The sequence below is a fragment of the Rattus rattus genome, chromosome 2, assembly GCF_011064425.1.
Source record: "Rattus rattus isolate New Zealand chromosome 2, Rrattus_CSIRO_v1, whole genome shotgun sequence".
In the NCBI taxonomy this organism is placed as follows: domain Eukaryota; kingdom Metazoa; phylum Chordata; class Mammalia; order Rodentia; family Muridae; genus Rattus; species Rattus rattus.
In genome coordinates this window covers 23,432,464-23,451,030 of record NC_046155.1, presented here as the reverse complement: position 1 = coordinate 23,451,030, position 18,567 = coordinate 23,432,464, and the positions used below count along the sequence as shown (strand labels likewise).

General features: G+C 43.1%; 1 protein-coding gene across 1 annotated transcript in view; it reads left to right on the top strand.

The window, feature by feature from the left end:
• Positions 1–18,567, top strand: part of Mamdc2 (MAM domain containing 2) — a 151,784-nt gene that overhangs the window by 59,279 nt on the left and 73,938 nt on the right. Inside the window, exons 3-5 of the mRNA XM_032891724.1 lie at positions 8,715–8,986; positions 10,291–10,375; positions 13,553–13,690. Coding sequence (XP_032747615.1) covers positions 8,715–8,986; positions 10,291–10,375; positions 13,553–13,690 — 495 coding nt within the window. The remainder of the gene's footprint in view (positions 1–8,714; positions 8,987–10,290; positions 10,376–13,552; positions 13,691–18,567) is intronic.

Below are 18,567 nucleotides of genomic sequence, written 5' to 3'. Positions count from 1 at the left end.
GGTTGCCTTTAAAGGAGGCAGTTCAAAGCAACATCCTCAGAACACAGCTTTCTCTGGACAGTTGGGTCTAAGTTAATACCTCTCAAATCTCATTCCCTGAACAAAAATAAATCTAGAGCCAAGGGTTTCGTGTACTTTCACTGATTCAGAAAGAGAAGTCACGTATCATTATTAGGGATCTCAAATGGCAGCAAGAGAACACAGAAACCATTGCCATTGAAAACATACTGGGAAAGGTTGTGAAGCCATGAACACCCAGTTGAGTGGCCCTTGCTACCCAACATGGGTCTGGAAGCCTAGTGGGCAGATTTTTATCAACTAGTATATAGTACTGTGTTGTCCAGCCACTAACAATCCATAAATCCTTTGTGAAAATGAGTTACATCAGAGATTTACCCTGTGGCCTTCTTCTTGGTGATACCCTTTGTAGAGTGGTTCTGTAAACCTCCGTGCCGTTACTGTCATACATCCAGGACTATTTACATTGGGGTTGGGAGGTCTTCAGAACGGGAGTGTCTCTGATAATCGGAATGCAGCTGGAAATATTTTTAGTTGTACCCAGTGAGTTTGTGTGAGAAAGGAAGACAAATTACCATAGGTCAACTATCAGACATGGCAAACTACTGCACAGACCATAAAACAGTACACTGCTATAGATCAGCTGTAAGACATGTAAATGTTAGAAAACAAAAAAAAAAAAAAAAAAAAAAAAAAAAAAAAAAAAAAAAAAAAAAAAAAAAAAAAAAAAAAAAAAAAAAAAAAAAAAAAAAAAAAAAAAAAAAAAAAAAAAAAAAAAAAAAAAAAAAAAAAAAAAAAAAAAAAAAAAAAAAAAAAAAAAAAAAAAAAAAAAAAAAAAAAAAAAAAAAAAAAAAAAAAAAAAAAAAAAAAAAAAAAAAAAAAAAAAAAAAAAAAAAAAAAAAAAAAAAAAAAAAAAAAAAAAAAAAAAAAAAAAAAAAAAAAAAAAAAAAAAAAAAAAAAAAAAAAAAAAAAAAAAAAAAAAAAAAAAAAAAAAAAAAAAAAAAAAAAAAAAAAAAAAAAAAAAAAAAAAAAAAAAAAAAAAAAAAAAAAAAAAAAAAAAAAAAAATGACGTGTTGAGAACTTTCTGTATTAGAGGCAGTGTGCTAAGATCTAGTGGTTGTGTCCCCAGTACGGATGATACTAATAGAAAGGTCTCAAAAGCTCCCACACAGAAGCATCTGCTCTCACTGGATACTAACATAAAGAAAAAGGAATAAAATTTTGCTCACAACAGAAATAACTGACTTCTTACCAAGGATATAAGTCACTGTGATGGAAGATAAGCTTTTCTTCTTATAGGAATATGAATATAATTGTGAAAATGTAAGTTAACAAATGTGGTAGAGAAGAAGTACTTGGAGACAGCACCGTACGAGGAAAGGGCCATTGTGAGCCATGTCTTGTGTTTCTGGCTGTGATCTTGAAGTGATAGACTAAGTTCTGTGACTCTCTGGTTCTGCTTCCTAGGATGATCTGATAGGAATAAGATACAGGAATAACGATGAATCTATTCAATCACAAATATCAGTGTTCTCTCTTTCCTCTCCTCCTTCTCCCTCTCTCTCTCTCTCCCTCTCTCTCTCTCTCTCTCTCTCCTCTCTCTCTCTCTCTCTCTCTCCCCCCTCCCCTCCTTCTCTCTTTTTACATTGGGGATTGAGCACAGGACCTGGTTTGTGCATATTGTGCAATCACTTTAACCACTGAACTTCCTACAGCTGGCCTTGAACTCGTGCTCCCTTACTTCTGCCTCAGAGCAGCTGAGGTCTGCCACTATGCTCAGCTGAATCTGTTTCTTAACAGTTAATTTAAGAATTCCTAAAAGTTTTGCTCCTTTTTGTATTATTAAAATTGTGATTGTTTTTTAAAAAAATAATAGCAGGGTAACATTCCAGAAAATTTGGAACCTCAAACAAGAAAGAATATGAAAATGACAGGTTTTTGTGCTATAGATTTTCAAAAAGTATTTTTGCTAGAAGTAATCAGTAGATTTTTTGATGATTATGAATTGGATTGAGAAAACTGGATACTAATACTCAACTGTTTACTAGAGCTCCTTTAACATTTGAAGAGTATTATTCCAATTATTTTCAAATAATTAAATGTTTATTTTTAGGTATGTGTATAGGGGAATGTACAAATGACTGCAGGTACCCAAGGAGGCCAGAGGTATCAGACTTTTTAGTCTGGAGTTACAGGCAGCTGTGAGCTGCCCAGCATGAAGACTGAACAGAACTCAGGTCCACTGCAAGAGCAGGGCATGCTCTTAATGCTCTTAACCATTCTACAGGGCCACCGTTTTTTAAGAACCCTTATGCACTGCAATTTCCATAGATATTCAGAGAATTTTCTTTTTGATATACCAAAAAAAATCACAATTCTTTCATGTAAGTTTGTGGCTTATACAGAATTAGGATACACATTTTTGGAAGAGCCTGTCTCCATAATAGGAATCTGGTCCTTTGTAGAGAGGAATGAGTGTCACTTGGTTTGGATGCATTGCTCTGCAGAATGCTTTGATCAGCTGCTGGCTCCAGAGATGATAGTTCAATGCAGAGCATAGCTGGGCAATGGGATGGACAGCTAGGGAGAAGTTAGGCATGAGAAAAGGCTGTGTACCCAGTAGCAGAGAAGCCAAATGGATATATCTGTGGGGGGCAGAAGGGGTCATCTCTGCAGTGGAGCAGATGATACCAGATCAGATACCACTGCAGCAGCAGAATAGAGAGTCACTGGTATCCAAGAGTTCCACCCAGCATAAGGTGACAGCGAGGTTGCCAGGCATCCAAAGGATCTTACTGATTGGGCAACTGGGACCATAAGCACTAACATTTATTAGGAGCTTGACAATATGCTGATTACTGTACTATATATATGCTCTTATTGAATCTTAAAAATGCTACAAAATCAGTGGTTTTTTTAGCATTCCCATCTTACCAGTGGAGAAAGTGAATCTCAAATCCTATAATTAACTTGCCCAAAATGACAGGGTTTCTAAACGGTGTGGCTAGAGTCTGAGCCAACGTCTGGTTGACGTGCCAGCTCCATCTGACCACTCTATACGGTCCCTTAGGCAGAGTGAGATCCAGAGGGGGAAAGGCATCAGGAAAGCGGGCAAGAATATCGTAGTCTGGATTAAGCCAACAACATCATCAACCATTTTATACACGCAAGTAACAAAAATGGACTCTGCAAGTTGCATTTGAATGTTCATGCATATGAATATGCAACAGTCATAATCACAGAAAAGGAGGCTATCAGTCCTAGAGTGGATGAGCACAGGAAGGGCGGAGGGAGAGGACATGGCAGGGACTGAATGAAGAAAGGAAAGAGGAGAGAAGTGCTGTCATTATATTTTAATTTAAAATTTTTAAAATGAATATATGGAAGTGCCACTGTCATACATATGAGGAACCCTAAGCGCTCAGCAGGAGAGGAGTGTGAGCTTTGCTGTTGGGCCCGCCTTACAAGATTTGAGGCAAATCTCCCTCCCAGGAGGAAGCTAGACTTGTCTTTGCATGGACACTAGGTGGGAACCAGCTGTGAGTTGAGGAACTGCTGAGGATGGAGGAAAAAGAGGAGCCTCTCACCTTAGAGGGCACGGCTATCAGATTTAAGACCAAAAGAAGGAAGTGAGAGGAGACTGTTCTCACAGCAGCGTTGAACGTGTATGCACAGATCATCTGCTGGCTGAGCAAACACCTGGCCTTGCTCCAAACCTAAAGGAAGTGAGAATGTAGTACCAACTTCCCACTCTCTGGAACAACCAAAGGACTTAAAACTCAATAGTAAATGACAAATTTATTTATTTATTTGGTATTTTTTAATGTATGAGTTGTCTTCTGCATGTACACCATAAAAAGACAGCAGGTCCCTTTGTAGATGGTTGTGAGCCCCCATGTGGTTGCTGGGAATTGAACTCAGGAGCTCTGAAACAGCACCCAGTGCTCTTAACTGCTGAGCCATCTCACCGACCCCATATAACCCATTTTTATAAATGGGCAAAGAATTTGAATATGCTTGTTTGCAAAGAAGGCATACAAGTAGCCAATAGACACGGTAAAGGTGTTCTGTATCATAAATTATTAGATAAACACAAGGCAGCGGGATACTCAGATACCACTCTATGTTTACCAGGATGACGCTAATAAAAACCGATGGACAATCCCAGGTTTAGGTAGTTCTCTCTACAAGTAAAGAATAGGAGGAATACATTGTGGGTAGGATGCAAACACTGCATCCATAGAAGACTTTCTGGCAGTTCCCCCCAAAAAAGCTAAACATAGAGTTACCATATGAGCTAACGATCAATGGATAAGGGTCTCATCAGTGAGAGACTTGAACGTTCATCTACTGAAAACTCAAATGTGGGCCCATAATAGCCTCCCTGCTCATCAAAGCCAGAAGTTAGAATAACCCAAACATCTGTCAGCTGGTGACTGCAGGATGCAAAATGCGACTTCATCTTAAGAGGGAATGACATTCTAACACAGACGAACCTTGAAGACATCTGAAGGACGATGCCATCCATTTATGTACTATAAGACTTTACTTACAAGCCACTCCCAGAACAGGCAGATTATATAGCTCCTTAGACTGTGGTCTCCAGAAGCTGGTGAGAGGAGAGTGAAGGATGAGTATGAATGAGTTTAGAAATTTGGTTTGGATGGCACCAATGTCCTAGAACCCAACGATAATGAGATGGTTGTACAACTTTGTGACTGCACTGAAAACCACTGAATTGTATTAAAAGGGTAGATTCCAGGACGAGCGAGTTCTATGTAAAAGTTAGAGTTCTGATGTCAGTCTAACCAGTGTGAAATAAATCATGAATATTGTTTCCCTCTGTGGTCTGTTTCTCTTTAATAAAGTAGGTTCTACAGGCATTTTGCTAGTTATGGCACGGAGAAGTCACTTTAAAGCCATCTCCTGCTCACTCTGTGTCACAAATCGCCTCTAAATATATCGTGTTCCTTCTAGTTTAATTTAGCTGTAGCATGACCACAAAATACAGTATTGCTCTGAAACCCCAAGTAACGGTTGCAACCAGCTTCAGCCCAGGGCCGACTCAACCTAATTAGTAACAGCCCTGTGGGGCTCTGTGTTTAGAAGATCCTAAGGCTGGATCCAGGCTGGGTATGAAAAATGGACTCAGAGATTCAGAGCAGTGATCTTGGACTTGCAGTGGTGGATAAGATAGGAACGTTTGAGTTAGTTAATTAAGCTAGGAGGATGCATTGTTCTTTTGGGTAGATAAACCTGAGAACACACTCTGCTACAACTGTAGACATATTCATACAGCCTGACCCAGAACTGAACTGGAGGTGTAGAATCTCAATATTTTGAAACTATCAATGTTTATGGATGACATGTCAAAAATCACTCAATAAATAGCGCCAATTTTTATCATACAGTTTGATATCAAGGTGTTTTGAATAATGCAGTATGCTTCAAAGACTCTTAACAAGCGATCATTAGCATATGCTTCCAAGAAAATACAAAGTGAGAAAGAATGTCTAGACAGATTTGGGGGCGGGTAGTCTTCCATGGGAGAATGGAGAAAACTCCCTCAACCCTCTCCTTGCACCTAACATAATTGCTGGCCACTCCATGACTCCTAGTAGGATTGTGTACCCAACTCCTCGCTCCATACTGGGATTTGGTCTGGCTTAGGCTTAGGTCTTGGGCATGCTGTTGCAACCACTGGGAGTACATGTGCACAACTGTCCTGCTGGGTCCAGGAGACAATGCTCCCTTGTAGTCATCCGCCTCCTCTGTTTGACTCTTACACTCTTTCTACTCCTTCTTCTACAATGATCCCTGAGCCTGGGAAGGGAAGAGAATTTGGTATATATGTTCTTTTTTAGGGCCAAGAATTCAGTGTTCTCATATTCTCAGAACCTCAGCCAATTGTGGACCACTATGCTAACCACCACCCATTACAACAGATTTTCTTTTTTGAGATGAAGTCACCCTCCTGCCTGATCCTTCATGTATCAGGAATTAGAGGGGTGCATTGCCGTGTCCCGTTCAACACAGGCTTTCTAACTGCCCTCACCGAAAAGTCCAGATATCACTGATTGTTGGGCGCTGTGAACCTGCTATTCCACACATTCAGTAACATTTGAGCTCTACTTAGACCCATCTCATCCCCCACAAACATGCCAAAGGAACCTATGATGCACTTTCTGTGGTGAGCAAGGGGAGCCTAGAGAGTGGAAGTGATCCCTCCAAATGACTCCAGATGCCAACTTGAATGCCTCAGCTTAAGCCTTGAGCTTTCTCTGCTGGAATATGGGAAGGAAGGAGGGAGGGAACTAAGGCAGGAGAGACTGGGAAATGCCCAGGAAAGCTGGGCTCCAGAGCAGCAGCTTTGGGATTTGTTACAAATGCTGGCAGCCACAGTGTGGACTTTTTTCTTTCCTCTCTTATGTCTCGCTTCCCACCTCTTTACTGCTGCAGGAAAAGTAGCATTCTCCACACCTCCCCATCTGTCTTAGTTAGGCTCTTTATTGGTATCAAGAAGACCATGACTGACAGCAACTTGGGCCTGAAAGGGTTTCTTTCTACTTTCAATTTGCTGAGGAGAACCATCTCTGAGGGGAATCAGAGCAGGAACACAAGACAAGTACCTGGAAGAAGGAGCTGGTGCAGAAACCATGCTGCTTACTGGCTTGCTCAGTTTGTTTTCCTATGTACCTCAAGACAACCTTCCTAGGGATGGTGTTGCCCAAAGTGGGCTGGGCCCGGCCCACATCAACCATCAATCAAGAAAATGCCCCATGGGCTTTCCTACAGGCCAACTGATGGAGGCATTATCTCGGCTGAGGTTCCCTCTCCTCGGATGACTAGCTTGACTCAAATAGACAAAAATCTAACCACTCCACTCCACTTCCTGCCTACTGAGACGTCCTGAACAAAGAACCGTGAAAACAGGGTAGCAGGGACACATCCCCTGAGATCACAGTGATCCAAATCTTGACTAACAAACCCCTCGGTTTCTAGAGCTCAGTTTCATGACTGAGAGCCAGCAGGCACCACAGCTTGTGAATGGCGAATGGGCACCATGCCTCTAGGGCAGTGTCTGGTACCTGAGGAAGAGCTGTACACAGAACACCTGGTGGTGGTAATAGCTTTAAGGATCAGACTTACCTCATGGGTGGCCTGAGGAGACTCTCAAAGTCATTGTTACTCGTGAGCAGCTGCCACGTGAAGATTGCCTGCTGGGGATAAGCTTGATCTTGGAATCTTCCAGCTTAGGAAGATGGCATCCTGTGGAGGCTGATCATTTGCTGAGCTGCCGCTGACCTGCCAGAACTGGCCACAGATGCCAAGATCCTAGCTGTGATGGCCATTTGGGGCAATAAGTGTGGGAAGATGGGCTGAAGGAAATCAAGCAAAACCTATGTATCTCAGAGCGTTTTGGTAAGGGTTCAGTGTTAGGGACCCAATCTACCAGGGGCGGAGTGAGCAGCCACACAATAGAAGGCAATGGGTTAATTCAGGCACAGACGTGGAAGCGTCATATGTAGACAGATGCTGTCTACAACTTTCACTTCCAAAGACCAATAAACAAATGAATCACTTGACTAGGAGTCCAAGTGGCCAGAGTAGTGTGGAAGGCTTACACTGGTGTTCTCAGCTTCATCACACCACACCCACTCCCTCCTCCGTAGAAATGATTCCATATCCTGGGCAGTTGGCAGAATGCTACTCATCCATATTAGCAGAATAGAGGTAGAGATAGAATACGATGGCAGAGAAATAGAGAAAATGGGAGGACAAGAATGGGGTGGAAGGTAGCAGGAGAAAGAGGAGGGAAAACAAGGAATTAGAAAAGGAAGGCAGAATGGGGTAGCCCTGTATCTACTACTTTCCAAGTCCTTTGCAATGTACTCTATACACTTTCTATTTAGATATCCAAGCCGTGAGGTTTATATTTGGTTAGAAAAGAGTCTAGGGAAAGAGAATCTAATTCTTAATTTAAAAAAAAAAAAAAGGAAAGCTTACACTTTGTCTGGCTAGGTCCCAAGAGCCAGGCTGAGTACCTAAATCAATTTAGTCTATTCTAATGATACAAGCTAAATGCAAATTAAATCATTTGTTCAGGGGAGGGGGAGCTGTGGAAGGAGAGTACATCAAGTCATCCTATTTTGAGTCTTTTGGGTCCAGGCTGCTGACACTGCTCCCTAGATTCAATGCCCTGAGCCTGCACCTTACCCATGTGGGAGCCAGGGGGCCTAGTTCAGTGTGCTAAATGAACCCAGTGTGGGTGAGATATAAAAAGGCACCAAACATTGGCCTGTATCAGAGTTCAGAGGACTTGAAGCGATGCAAAACTGGACAGGGCACTCCACTCTCTTGAGAGGCCCACATCTCAGCCTCAAGCTGTTGTCATGTTGTCATATGGGGAAGAGGCTACCATATGGTCAAACCATGTAGAGATGTCCAGGCTTTGACACTGTCATATTATATCTTTACAAATGTGTTGGGATGCATTAATACACCATGGGATGTGTGAGGTCCACAGGGTACAGCTAGACATGGCCAGGAGACCAAAGACCATTGTTCAGGGAATACCGTTGGGCTGAGACAATGCAAGCTCTGTCTTCCTACAGATTTAACGGACCAAACAGTTGTCTTCTTTCCAAGTCTCATCAAAAGACTTAATTCCTTGTCTTTGATCCTCTCCCTTTCAGGTCATTATGTTTATGTGGACACCTCTTTTGCCAAGCAAGGGGAGAAGGCAGTGCTGCTGAGTTCTGATTTGCAGGCTGAGGAGTGGAACTGTTTGCGCCTGGTCTACCAGATAAGCACACCTCTGGGGTCTGTGTCAGAGCCCAGCCAGCTGAACCTGTATGTGAGATTTGAGGATGAAAGTTTTGATCGTTTGCTCTGGTCCACTAAGGAGCCTTCAGACAGCTGGCTCATAGCCAGTCTGGATCTTCAAAACAGCTCCAAGAAATTCAAGGTAAATGGGGTTTAAAAGGAAGATGTAAGGCATGTGACATGCTTTATGCTATATGAGATCTTAGAGAACTGGTTCCAACCCTCTGAATGCTAAACCCTTTAATACAGTTCCTCATGTTGTGGTGATTCCCCAACCATAAGACTATTTTTGTTGCTACTTTATAACTGTAATTTTGCTACTGTTATGAATTGTAATAAATATCTGTGTTTTCTGATGGCCTCAGGCAACCCCAGTGAAAGGGCCATTGTACCCCCCAAAGAGGTCACAACCCACAGGTTGAAAACCACTGTCTTATAACAAATAATGGAAAGTTAATGTAAGTTAATATTTGCTCATTCCTTAAAAGAATATCTTCACAGACTTTCTCCATCTATTAAAAAAGTAAGACTCTAAATGGTGCCTAAGTTGATCTCTTCAGTGAGAATGGATCTTCAGGGGTATTTTTGTTGCCAACAAATTTGCTTCACCTTTCTGCATTGTTTGTGGAATATGTTTATGTTATCTTCTTAATGTGTTAGTTGCTCCAAAGTTTGAATAAGGCATTATCATAAAAGGAAACACTAAAACTCCTGGAGAGAGGAAAGTTATTTACTAGTCATGTTTCTTTTCCTCTTCAAAGAGGCTAATTGTCCTGTCTGTGATGCTCTGAGAGGAAGGCAGAGGATGTAAGAGGTGGGGTGTGGAACTGAGCTACAACAGAGCTAGAGTATGGCACGCATGGGAATGTCACTGGGGACACCACAGAGGCACCAGGAGAACACTGTTCCTAGTGCATTCCATTCCTAGGCTCAACTCTCTTCTTTGGAAGGCTTTAAAACAGAGCATCTCCCTTTAGCCCAGTCTATTGGGAGTCTCCCCAACAGGTGGCTAAACTGTGGAAAGGAACATTGGAGTCTGAGTTTCTATTTCTCACCATCCTCCCATGGTTATCAGACCCCAAATCTACCTGAATACTTGCAAAAATATCCTGTTAAATCCACAGAAGTAAAAGCTATTTGAGAACCATGGCCAGATGTGAACTCTATCCACCACCTACATGAACACAGGAGAATGTGGAGGTTAGGACAGCATTGAAGAACATATGACTCCAGGCTTCTGATAGAGACTCATCATGCCAAAGTCCTCGAGTTATATGTATGTTCATGCATGCACAGATATGAGTGCACACATGCACAGTCCATAGTAAAATTCGTTCAGCAGCTATAAACCACACTGAATAATAACTCCTGACTAGAAACTGAAGTATTGGACAAGAAACACAGTGTTTTGATGCCTGGTTCCTTTTCCTCCCGTATGTTATACAGATTTTGATAGAAGGTGTCCTGGGACAAGGAAACACAGCTAGCATTGCCCTCTTTGAAATCAAGATGACAACCGGCTACTGTATTGGTGAGTTGAGTTTGGTGACCGTGGCAGTGGAATTCAAATCTCCTCCTACAGTCCACAGCCTGAAAGCAGCAAATCGATCCTTAAGGCCAACCGAATCATGGAGCATGCTGCAAAATACCAGCGTTTGTTCTTTGCTAGGGTCACCTGACGATGGGACATTGATCCTCCGTCTTCACTGTGGAAAGGTTCATTAGCATTTGCTCTAACTGGCTGGGTTAACGAGTAGAAGCAACGCTCTCTAACCTCACCCAGCTCTAATAAAAATAATTGCTGGTTGGCTGTGAACTGGTGTGTGTGTGTGTGTGTGTGTGTGTGTGTGTGTGTGTGTGTGTGTGTGTGGCCTTTGCCAGAAGAGCAGTTAATCCATCCTGTCACCTACTTTCCTGATACACTGCTGCTGCTACCTTAATGATCTCCATTGTCACTTAGATCCCAGCTGGTGTGGGCACGATCAATTAAGTGTCTGCGTGACAGTTTTGAGAAGGCAGGAAGAGAGGAGAGGCCCTGCTCCACGGGTGCCTGACTATTCCTCATCAGACACCGGACATAACACTTTCCATAGTGAGGGGCTGGCGTCTGCTGAGGGCACATGGGAGGAATGTGTTCTTTGGGGGCAGAGGCTGTGAGATCTGAGCATACAGGTGCTGAACAGCCAGTAACCCTCAGGGAGCTTCCTACAGAGACAGGACTCAGGGCAGGGAGCCTGGTTTCTGGAATTAGGAGGTAGGGAGGTGCTAGAGTTAGCCTGCAAGGGACAGGCATGCAGCTGTGGCTTTCAGATGATGACACTGGTGTTCATGAACTAGGAGAAAATACAGATACATAGGACCTAGGGAAAATCCAAGAAGAGACACAGACTTGCAGGAATTACAGCATGAGGACCTTAAACTGGGAGTGGGGGTCAGAGAGTAGACAAGAAAAAGGACATTACGTCTGAGAGATGTCTCAGCATTGACAGTATTAAGACTGAGGAGTCGGAACTGAGGGAGTGAAGGGTCAAAGATGGTTTTGAACAAGGAGCCTACGCGAATGCCCTGTCCTCTGGCTCCTATGTTTGGTCTTTCGCCGATACCTCTAATGCAAAGAAGAAAACAAGACAAAAATAATGTACTTTCTGCAGATCAGAGAACTTCTGTCCAGCCTCCTCCCTTGAGTAGTCTATGTGCTGCCCCTCCACACACAGAAGCAGTCAGACGCACTTGAGAAACTCCACCTGCTGGATCAGTCCCTCACTGTGTGTGTGTGTGTGTGTGTGTGTGTGGTGGTGTGTTGTGGTGTGTGTATTGTGTACGTGTGTGGTATGTGTGTGTTGTGGTGTGTGTATTGTGTACGTGTGTGGTATGTGTGTGTTGTGGTGTGTGTTATATGTGTTGTGTGTGTATGTGTATGTGTGTGGTATGTGTGTGTTGTGGTGTGTGTGTGTGTGTTATGTGTGTGTGTGTGTGTGTTGGTGTGTGTGTGTGTGTGTGTGTGTGTGTGTGGTGTGTGTGTTGTGGTGTGTGTGTTGTGGTGTGTGTGTGTGTGTGTGTGTGTGTGTGTATGCCCTTCTAGGTGCTCAAGAAGCATTCAGTTCTTGCCCCAAAACAAAAAGAGGATGCCAGGTTGTCGCCCTCCTTGCTGTGTTCACCTCTTCTCTCTGTTCCCCATTGGTGCAATCGGATTAATAATAAATAGTATCTATCTCAAGGAGCTATGTTGAGGATTAAGTGAATTCGTAGAAAAAACTTAAACTAATGCCTGGCGCACTGAGAAGGATTTTGCTTTTTATTCCACTCTGCGACAGCATGTGGCACTAAATGTTGAGCATCGGTTGGCAGATACTGCAGTGGAAATTTTAAAAGAAATCATAAAATTTGTCAGTGCTCACTGACAACTGTACCAGCTAGGATTCTGATGGAAACGGGGTGGTTGTGTGGGGCGTGGGGGTGGAGGTGGGAATCAGCCCCTGTAATTTGAAAACCCACTGGCATCAATGAGACCACAAACTTTTGCAAAGTAAAGACTCCAGCAGGTGCTGGCACAGTGACCAGAATTAGTGCCAGCTATGACTCATAACCTGCCATCTGGCTAGCCAAAGATGGTCAAGACTGTCTTTGACCCTTCACTCCCTAGCCAGGACAGGAAGAGGAATTACTAGCAACTGGAAATGGTGGCTGTATGGTTAAGACTTCTGTCTAGGCTGTTCCTTCTGTAAAGGGACATAGCTCACCATGGTAGCCTGGTAGTGATGGAGATGGGCACTAATTCTGATGCCAGACTTCTTTCCCTCCCTTTAGTGGAACCCAACCAGGAGGATGGAGTAGTTGAGAAGAACAGGACGGGAATTGTCCTTCATTTGATAATTGCAGGATTACAGTGGTCAGTGGCCAGGGTTAGGCTTATATATCCCCTGCTAGAAGAAATTTGTTGGTGAGAAACAATTTCCAGGAAACATGATGACGTCCCCAAGCACAGAGATTTTACTTCAATCCTTCTCATCTCTAGGCAGGAGTTGCAGAAAGGTCCTAGACCCCAGTGTGTGTGTGTCCCATATACTCTGAGTAGATTCTTATTCATCAGACAAACGGGAGATTTTTAGCATCTTGGAAACATGCCTCTGAGTTCTGGGAATCTAGAGAGGGAGGTCTGGGCCATCGGGGAGCAATACAAGTGGTGGGGGAAATATCTAGAACTGAGTAATAGCCCTAAAATAGTACGTTAAAATAGACATATTGGAGCTGGGAACACAGGTCAATGGTAAAGTGCATGATGAACACATGCAAGACCTTGCGTGTAGCCCCAGCACCAAAACATTGACTAATTAATTTAGTAGGCTGACAAAAATCATCAATTTATACCAAGCATGGGCCATGTGTCCTGGTTCTGCACTGAGAGCTGTCGGTGCGTACAGTACAGCAATATGGGAATGTTGTCCCCAATTCACAGATCAATAAACAGATTTAGAGGGGCGGTAAGTCCCACAACAAGCCACGTGGCCAATAGGAGAAAGGGCTCTGGTTCTGAGGAGCAACGATGAAGCAGAGCATTGATTCATTCCTGGACCTCTCTTCTTGACCGATGTTGTTCTAAAATTCTGGTCCGTGGTTGAAAAAAAGAGCTCTTAGAATGACTGCGGCCAGAGTATTCCCTGGTGTAACTGCAGGTCCGTGAAATGTCTCTCTATGTGTCTTCCTCCAGACTGTGACTTTGAAGAAAACCATCTCTGCGGCTTTGTGAACCGCTGGAATCCCAATGTGAACTGGTTTGTTGGAGGAGGAACTGCGAAGAACACCCACTCCATCCTCCCATGGGATCACACCTTCAGGAGTGAGCACGGTAAGCCGGCCACAAATGCAGTCTTCTTTCCGGGGTGAACGTTGCCTTCAACTCCCACCTCCTGGCTTTTGTCGACAGAACGAAAGGGTGGGGACACACTGGGAGAGCAGGTGGAAGAGGAAGGAGAGAGGAACAATCTATGTGACAGAAACAACTGCAGACATAAGCTTGTAGCTAAGGAAGCCACAAAGAGAAAGGCTTTAGCTCGTCTGTAATCTTGGCTATTTTTACATTTCCATGAAATGTTTTACTTCTTATCTATTGGCTGTTCTCATTTCTAAAGACAAGGCTGGAAAAACCCCCAATCTTCATTAAAAATAGATCGCAGGGTGACCAACCCTTAAGAATTTCCCATGAGACCACCAACACTAATTATTGCTTGTGAAGGGTGCAATAGAGCCCCCTGGTGGCCAAGTACGCAGGCGCTCTACAAGGAAAATGAGGCAAGGCTCACAGTATGGGCTGGAGAAAGCCTTCCGAACGAAAACCAGGGCAAGGGTGTCATTCGTCGTGTGTCTCACTGGTCACATCTGGTCCTGGCAGTTTTGTAAATCACTGTCTTCTCATCTGCAAGACAGCGCAGTCCTCTACTCTGTGGCCTTTTCTATTCCATCTCAATTAGTTACTCACGACAGCATGGACTGTTGGCTGGACACAAGGCAACTTGTTTGTGTTTCGTTACTGTCTGTCCTTCATTGACTGCACTTTCTCGTCTTCTAAATGTTTAAAAGCCTGTCTCCAACTTTGCGTCCAGCGAATCCATTCTGCAGGTCACCTGGGCTCTGGAGTCGTCATCTTGCCATCACTGCTCTCTTTGTTCATACTCCCCCTCCTCCTTGTACCTAGAATCTCAGACTCAATTTCCCACAAGGGCCAAGGAGATAGATTAAGCAGGCGGCATGCGGGCTGAGTGAGGAATGGGGCAAAATAGACAGTTGACACCTGTGCAGAGTAGCCATCTTTGATTATCTTGTACACGAGTGCGAGCTCACTTCACAAGATATTTGGGTTTTTTTCCCTTAACTTCAGAAAGAAGGGGATATTTTTTTAAATATTTCAAATACATAAAACAATGAATATGTTCTAAAAATAATATAAAGAAAATTACTCTATGGGATGGCAAAAGGTTAGCTTCTACTTTTCAGCCTCATTTTACAGGTTTCTTTTCCTTTTAAATATGCCCCGGCTACTTAGAAAAAAAATCTTTCTAAGTAGACAGATATGTACATGGGGCTGCTTGTTTGAGACAAAAGCAACTTTGTCGCTAGCACTTTCATCCATCTGACCCTGGCTTGGGTTTAATGACGACCATTGCAACTAAAATAACAAGCCACCAGGCTTCTTCCAAACGTTGAGGTGTATGCCCCAAGAAAGAGAACTGCTCTCTCCTGTAAATGGGCATCAAACAAGGTCACACGTGTCAAATACTGTCAGACTTGTCCCCATCCCAACAAAAAGAAAGGTGATAGACACTGAGAAGTATTCAGAATTAAAAGTAAAGGGGTAGGTATTCAGATAAAGGAGCCCTTACAAGTCATAATAAATGAAGCAAACTTACGTGGAGGGAAGGTGTGGTTTTACAGAAAGAGAGAAAAGAATACAGAAACAAAAACACTGTGAGATCTGTGCCAAGTACAAGAAGGGAAGAGAGGGTGAAAAAGAAATGTACGGACAAATCCTAAAAAGCTCGAATACAGGAGGTTTCAACCTCGCTGACAATGGGAAGACAGCAGAGGTCTTTGAACAGGGGCGAGGCACCATAACTCCGTGTATGTACTATCTCCTCTAGTGCATATTATACTACCAAAACACAGGATAGGAGTATAAATTAATACCCCCAGTAGCTCTTAAGATAGAATAAGGGTTGGTCGTGTAAGAAACTATGACAAGAAAAACATTTCTACTTCCAACTTTTCAAAAAAAAAAAAAGGTTTAGCACTTTTAAAAATACTGAAAGTTTAGAATTCTTATATTTCAACCCTAAAGATTCACATCCACTGTGGCCACAGAATTCACACTAAAAATGAGGGTTCTACGCAGAATGAATGATAGCCAGCAATAACAAAGCCACCCATGAATCTGCGTGAGTATTGTAAAAAGACACATTAAGCCCAACCCCCACCAATAATGGAAAAGTACAAAACCATCAGACTCTAGGGCTGAGGGGGAGAAGAAAGCTTACACCTCCCTTCGAACAATTCGCCAGCTGACCTCTGGAAAGAGGCTTCTTCACTGATCGCTCACATATGTAGTCACCCAACTGCTCAATATATATACATGGTAAACAACACTCATGTACACACACACACACACACACACACACACACACACACACACACACACACACGACTTTACAGAGATCAGGAAACCATCTTGTCCAAAATGTTCTTCCTCAGAACAGCAGTTTGGGGCCATGTTTCCTTACTTACTTTCCTGTTACTATGTTAAAAATACTTTGACAAAAGGCAACTTAAAATTTTTTAGAGGTAGCACCTTATTGTCTTAGTTAGGGTTTTACTTCTGTAAACAGACACCATGACCAATGCAAGTCTTGTAAAGGACAACATTTAATTGGGGCTGGCTTACAAGTTCAGAGGTTCAGTCCATTATCATCAAGGTGGAAGCATGGTAGCATCCAGGCAGACATGGTGCAAGCAGAGCTGAGAGTTCTACATCTTCATCTGAAGGCTGCTAGCAGAACACTGGCTTCCAGGCAGCTAGGGTGAGGGTCTTAAAGCTCACACCCACAGTGACACACCTACTCCAATAGGGCCACACCTTCTAATAGTGCTAGTCCCTGGGGCCTGAGCATATACAAAACCATCATACTTGTAATAACCAAAGCTGGTCCAGAATTCATGATCCTCATGACTCAGCCTCGAGAGTTCTGGAAGTATAGTAATCTTAAAACAAAACAAAACAAACAACAACACAAAACCTCAACAGCAGTAACAACAACAACAACAACAAAACCAAACAAACAAAAACCAGGCATGATCTATCATCAGTAAAACCCTGAGTTAAAGAGAGCTAAGCAGACTTATCTTAGGACTCTTGCTGCTTTCAATGTAGTTGTTTCTTAGTATCAGAGTACCAAGCCTAATTGCCCACATTCCATATGCTCCCTCCAGCTCTCCCCTGCACTGCCACTCACAATCCTCTCAAATTTTTAGAGCTCACCTGCAGGGACTCAGCTCAGTGGTAAGAGAACTTGCCTAGCATATGCAAGGAGCTGGATTCCGCCCCCAGCACAATGAACCACCCCTGCCACCACAGCTTAGAACTGACATGCTCCCTGCTTGTTAACCAACAGCCCTTCCCTGCCCCGTGTCTTAGTTGCTTTTCTATTTCTATGAAGAGACACCAGGGCGGTGCAAACTTAGAAGGGAAAGCATTAGTTGGAGGCTTTCTTACAGGTTCAGGGGGTGAATTCATAACCATGATGGCAGATAGCATAGCAGCAGGCAGGCAGACATGGTGATAGAGTACAGCTAAGAGCTTGCATTTGATGCACAATCCAGAGGAGGGAGGGAGAGACTGAGCCAAGCATGGAAAGCCCTACCCCACTCCCAGTGACCCACCTCCTCCAACAAGTTCATACCTCCCAATCCCTACCAAATAATTCTACCAACTGGGCCCAAGCGTTCAAATATATGAGCCTATGGGAGCCATTTTCATCCAAACCACAACAACCAATCAACACACACACACACACACACACACACACACACACACACACACACACACTCCATGCATGAACTCCCATAAAGCCATTCTATTACTTAAGCTGAGGCATAAAAAGATGACTGCTGAAGATTCCAAAATATTTATCTAAGGAGCTCTGCCCGTGCGCTACCAAAGGTTTGCCCAGTGTGACTCTTGCAGAAAAATAAAACTACCAATACTCTAAAGAAGATAGAAATTGCCTCTCTTATTTCATTTGCCTTCTATTGGATGTATTGATTTTTCGCTGCACTCTATCAATTTGGGTGGCAAAGGAAAGATTAAATGATCCAAATGTCTGCCTGCAGCAGCAGATTTCGCTCTCTGGGGACTCACCTCATGTTCATTCATGGACTGGAGGCAACTTAGGCCTTTGCTTTTCGTAAGACGTAGAGAATCATACAGTAGAGATCAAGGGTGCAGAAGAACACATTCTTTGTGCTGAAGAAAAGGAAATGGTGAATACAGCATCTGCAAAATTCAGTGTAGTTGCCCGTTTCCTTTCATTAGCTTGTATGTTTCTAACAGTTTTCCCCAGATCTCTGATTTTTCAAATGATGATGTTCCCAATTTCTTATTAAATGATAGAACAGATTCTGCACTATGAATTATGGGATTTCCTTGAGCTACGGAAGGGGACATGATTTTTAACTTGTTTTCTTATCCAATTCTGATTTACCACGTAGGGTTTCTTTCTTTGTTAATATTTTACAATGCGAAACAAAATCATTCCAGGAGGTAAGCTGCTGACAGCACAGACCAGTGCTGTTTTCTATGCACCTTGGCAGAAAGGGAGATAATTGACAGAAAAATAATGAGGAGAATTCATTATTTTCCTGAGGCTTGAGGTTTTTAAAACCAAGCCACTCAGAATCCCGCTCTGCAGGGTGCTGGACAAAGATTCAAAATCCAAAATCAGATCAGAATGATTTTATTCTCCCAAAGCCCATGAGATGAATGAATCAGCTGCCCGTGGGCTGTGCCATTTTTCTCACTCTGGTTTGGATGGAGTTCAAGTGTCATTGGCACCTCCTCTCTCTCTGCATCAGTCTCCTCAGGTCGCGGCATCAGCACCCAGAGTGAGTGTGGCCTTGTTCATTTCCTCAGTATTGCTTGCACACACGGTCTGCTAGATGCCCCCCAAACACACACAC